The sequence below is a fragment of the Lissotriton vulgaris genome, chromosome 5, assembly GCF_964263255.1.
Source record: "Lissotriton vulgaris chromosome 5, aLisVul1.2, whole genome shotgun sequence".
In the NCBI taxonomy this organism is placed as follows: Eukaryota; Metazoa; Chordata; class Amphibia; order Caudata; family Salamandridae; genus Lissotriton; species Lissotriton vulgaris.
Genome location: NC_141693.1, coordinates 1,217,483,195 through 1,217,488,465, shown reverse-complemented (window position 1 = coordinate 1,217,488,465; position 5,271 = coordinate 1,217,483,195). Strand labels below are relative to the sequence as shown.

General features: G+C 37.9%; 1 protein-coding gene across 1 annotated transcript; it reads left to right on the top strand.

Annotated features, from left to right (window-relative positions):
• Positions 1-477: 477 nt before the first annotated feature.
• Positions 478-1,467, top strand: LOC147712326 (olfactory receptor 6M1-like). The gene has a single exon (XM_086919635.1). It carries the CDS (start codon positions 478-480, stop codon positions 1,465-1,467), a length of 990 nt encoding a protein of 329 aa, XP_086775761.1.
• The last annotated feature ends 3,804 nt before the right edge of the window (positions 1,468-5,271 follow it).

Below are 5,271 nucleotides of genomic sequence, written 5' to 3'. Positions count from 1 at the left end.
CTGGTGCATTTTCTGTTCCAAATTAGCATCGTAATAATGGTAAGTTATTTGAACTAAATTAGTATAATCAAATGGTTTTAGAGTGGAATTGATTTAGAGTTCCTCACTCCCATCCTGTAAGCAGCTCATTGGTTCCCATCCAAATGAAAATTATACCCATGCCCCTATATGACCAATCATGCAAAGGGTAGGTGAGATATTACATGTTTCAGTGAACTGTGAAAGCATGTTATGATTAATGTTTGAACTCTTCTTGCACATTAGTTGATAGCAGATTTCATGTTTGACCATTCTCAGATTTATAAAACCTAAATTCATAAACTAAAGTGAACTTAGCATCAAGATAGTAATTTCTTTGACTTTCACTGACAGATCCCCTCTCTTATTGTGTCATTTTCACCAAATCACAATTATTTGTGCTATTAAAAAAATGAAAAAGGATGCCTAAAAGCTGATGTTGACAATTTGCTATTCTTTATGTTAATTTTAAGTCACCTACAGAGGAGATGGGGAAAAAAGAATCAAAGCAGAGTAACCGAAGTTATCCTCCTTGGCTTCCCTGTTGTACAGCAATTTCAAAACCTGCTTTTTGTTCTATTCTTTATCATCTACACACTGATTATCACTGGGAATGTGATTATCATCTATGTTGTAAAGAGGGAACGACACCTTCACAAGCCAATGTATTACCTCCTTGTAAATTTCTCCTTTATGGATCTCTGCTATGCATCTTCTACTATTCCAAAGATGCTGGCTAATTTTCTTCACGGACATCGCTCTATCTCCGTTGGAGGCTGCATTACTCAGTGTTATTTCTTTTTTGTGATGGGAGGTATGGAGAATTACTTATTAGCTCTAATGGCTTATGACAGGTATTTAGCCATCTGCCATCCCTTACGATACCCAGCCATCATGACTACCCGCTTGTGCTGTTTGCTTACTGCAGGATGTTGGCTAGCCATGTTTCTTTGCTCAATTTTCCCAGTTATCTATATCTCACTTCTCCCCTTCTGTGGCACAAACGAGATCAACCACTTCTTTTGTGACATGTCACCTCTGTTGATGCTTTCCTGCACAGATACAACGTTCGTCAAGCAATACTTTTTTATCCTTACTTGGATTATTGTCTTCGGTAGTATTCTTTTGATATTGATATCATATGTAAACATTATATGGACCATAACCAAGATCTCTTCTACCAGTGGGCGGCAGAAAGCCTTCTCCACATGTACCTCCCACATCACTGTGGTGGCCATCTTCTATGGGACAGTAATAGTTGTGTACGTGCGACCCATAAACACAGCCTCCCTCGAAATGGACAAAGTGGTGGCTGTGTTCTACGTGGTGATCACACCACTCTTTAATCCTTTCATCTACAGCCTACGGAACAGTGAAGTTAGAAATGCATTGAATAAAATATTTGGGAAGTACTTTACTTTCGGTAGCAGAGTATATTGTCTCCAGTGAGGTAAACACATTGGACCTAATTCTCAAGATAAACGTATACTTTTGTGTAAGTTTACTATTTTTGGTATTCACAAACTGCGAGATTAATTTTACTAATAGCAATTTTACAACTGCAGAGACTCGAAAGTCAGGGCCGAGAACTCTGCACATAAAACAATAGTATGAATGAATGAATGAATGAATGAATGAATGAATGAATTTATTGTTTGGTTACTCAAAACCATTACAATAAAAACACATTAAAACAGAGTGCAAAATTATAAAAGATTTAAAACAACAAGTTAGTCAATTGATAAGTTTGTATAGAATAAACAATAGTACAGAGCTATCCTTTTATGCCCAGAGTCTCTGCTATAAGTGTGGACACTCCTCAGCCATAACATTTGTATAAAAAAAATTAAACTTGTTTGTAAGTACCAACAAATTGAAATTTGCCACAAAAGTGTACGTTTACCTTTGCGAATCAGGCTCAAAGAATTAAATCAATGATCACATGAGTGTTCACATGCCTGACAATATCGGGTGCACTTATTTAGAACCAGCAAAATTGCTGCTAGTTATCACAACAAAAGATGAACCATTTTAGTTTTTCAAATTGGAGCTCAGAATCAAATTATTACAAAATATCATTTATAATGAAAAATATTTTCACCCCCCAAAAAATCTGTTCTTGAAAAATACATTTGTGACAAAAGTAATCGATCCTAAACACAGTGCAAACTTCCTGTAACTCGGGGAGCTGAATTATTGTTTTTTTTGTGAAACAAACAACACTCCATAGAACATTACCAATAAATAAATAAACATATTTTAGTGCGTGGAGTTCTATTTCAAATGCACAATGTTTACTTATGTAGCCATCTATGATATTATACACTTGTTTTATTTATTTGCACCAACATTTTACCATTATAAATTGGGTCAATTGATACTCTTTCAAGGTGGAAAATACTGCAAAAACATTGTGTTTTTAGTCAATATGTTTCAGATTAAACTGGGCAGTGACGATTATATACATATGACAATGTAACAATGCCCGTGCCTTTTAGCATTTTAACAGTATGCTTCTATAATGTAATGGATCTTTTATTTTCTTTTTTTAAATGATTCATATGGTCTTTCTCTTTTTCATTTAGCAAAGCCTTTATCATATCGACAAAAATCACAAATGTTTATTATATTGTTGACTCCCAACACTCTTATTTATTTCACATAAGTGTTTTTTTGAATTATTTATTTTTCAATTTGAGTTGATCTGAAAAATGCTTTATTCGATTTTAAATATCATATAAAACCATAAAAGCCACAAATATCGTAAACGGTACAGTTCTTTTCATTTACATGGTAAAATACATCCATCAGCTGCCCTCAAAATACATTATTTGATTAAAAATGTTTCTTTTTAAAAAGTTAATCTTTTCCTTTTTCTTATTACACTTTTCAAAAAACGTACCATGATTCCAATTACATAAACATTTTCCAATAATTGTAGTAATAAAATTTCTGGATGACATTGCCTCCATGCATCTTTTTTAAAAAACTGGATAATCCATTTAGCACGTTCATTAACATAGAATTTACAAAAAAGAATCAAATGCATTGTAGTCTGAATAGAGAGATTATCTCATGGGCATGGGCACAGCTGTCTAGACCAATCATTGGTGGTTGGAAAAGATACTAAACGGTGAAAACTGTCGAACCTGAACCTGGTCAGGACGTATCTATCATAACCACGGACAAACACTACTAAATATGATTGAATGGAATCACAGTTCAAGGTCATTTGATGCCGAAGGACACTACTTTTGTTAATTTCCAGCCCAATTCCTAAGGACTCAAAATGGCTTAGACAGAGTCCCTTTAGCTCTTTTCTCAATATGGTACACATTACACTTGGATCTGTATAAAAGTCTGTTCTCCCTAAATCGTAGGACAGCTTTGTTATAGAGCTTAACCATGGGATTTTTCCAGACTGTTCTAGACCCTTAGTGAGCCATTAGGATCCATCCGCCATCCTATCGGTCATTGGGACCGCCTGCCATAAGGGCGGGGGTCCCGTGGGGGGCATTAGGATGCGCCCGCCACTGTGGCGGGCGCATCCTGCATGTTTAGCATTGTGGCGGGCGGGGCTGTCAGCACCAATATTACTCAGCTCGGGTGCTTTATCAGACTGAGGAACAGATGTCATATTTTCAATTGCCTTATCTCCCCCATTCCTCTGTGGACCATTAGGGGGCGCAATTATGAGAACTGTTGAGGACAGAGATCCTTGTGATGGATCACTATACACCTTTGCGGTAATCTGAGCTCTATTTATACTAGTAACAGTGTGTGTATACTGTCTACAAATGTTCCCTGGGCTAGCTCTAATGGTCTCGAAAATTGTTACTAGGTCCAGCTCAATTTTGTCTAATCTAGATACCAGAGTATTAATGGATTCTTTCACCAGAGTGGTTAACTGAGTTACCATATCTGATAACATTGGCACACCATTTGGAGCTTGACCTTTGCTTTTAGGCTTGGGTTTTCTGGTGGAACAGGGTATTTGATCTTTAACCTTAGTTGTGGTTGGGCAATCCTTTCGCAAATTTAGGTCAGAGTTAGGTTTTCCAGGGTCATTTGTAATCGAGATCCCGTGTACTAGAGGCGGTAATTCTACAAAAATCTCCTTTTTCTTTTGATTGCATGGTCGTTTTGGTGGAGGTAATACTGCGCCTTCATGGTCGATTTCAGATATTTCATCGCACCCAGTTTGGACGCATCCATTACAACCACTAGAAAGCCCCAAAGAGCCCTTGGGTGTTACTTCAAGGGCTTCCCTCCCAACTCCCTGGTAGTCGCTAAAAGACTTAGGGCCAGATGTAGGTAGCCCAATTCCGGTCGGTAACGGCCAAAATTACCGAGTTTCAGCCGTTACCGACCGGTATTAGGCTATTGAGATGTAGGTGGCTACATTTCAGATTCGGTAATTTACCGAATCGGTAATTTAAGGAATCGGTAAATTACTGATTCCTTAAAATACCGAATCAGTAAATTACCGAATCTGAAATGTAGGGAGCACTCACATGAGTGCATTGCATGGTTAAGGATTCAGTATTTGCCACCAAATAAAAGTTGGTGGTAAATATCAAAAGTGTTAATCAAGGGAGGAAGTGTAGAGGAAGCAATAGAATCACCCTCCTGGAAGACTTATATAAACAAAGAGATTCTATCAAGAAAAAAGTGCAAGTGTTTATTTTTAAGGGTTTTTATAAATATACTTGTTTTGAAAGAGAGATTGGCTCTTCATCTAGACTGTAAGATGAAGGCACTATGTGCTTTTAAAATACCCCTCACACACTAAGAGTCCCTTAGTGTCATGCTTCATCATGGGGGTCTTCCCGTCCCTCTACGGGGCGGGGCGTGCTGCGACCTACGAGCTACGCGGGAGCACTATAATTTTGTGGTGAAAGACCATGTGTGTGTGCAGTGACAGTGAAGGTGGTGAGGTGTAGGGACCTAAGGGAGTGATTAAAAAAGGGTTAAAAAATTCCCTGGCTAGTGGAAAAAACAATTTTATTCGCTTCCCTAGCTGGGAATGTTAAAAAGGGGTTGTGGGGGAGGGCTATTTAACAACTACCGGGTCGACATGTTTCACAGACAGTCCCCTACTGTCTGATCATCAGGACCAGTGGTGGTCCCTACTTGGAGGTACTCAGTTCTAAGTGTTATAGCCTAGAGTCCTACAAATTGATAGCAAAAATCGGCTAACAGTTTGTGCTTCGGGGCTTGAGTTGGCCCAATGTGAAGCGAAAAAAGAAAAAA

Coding starts and splice junctions, on each gene's coding strand:
- LOC147712326 (XM_086919635.1), top strand. CDS start 478: ATGTTAATTTTAAGTCACCTACAGAGGAGATGGGGAAAAAAGAATCAA.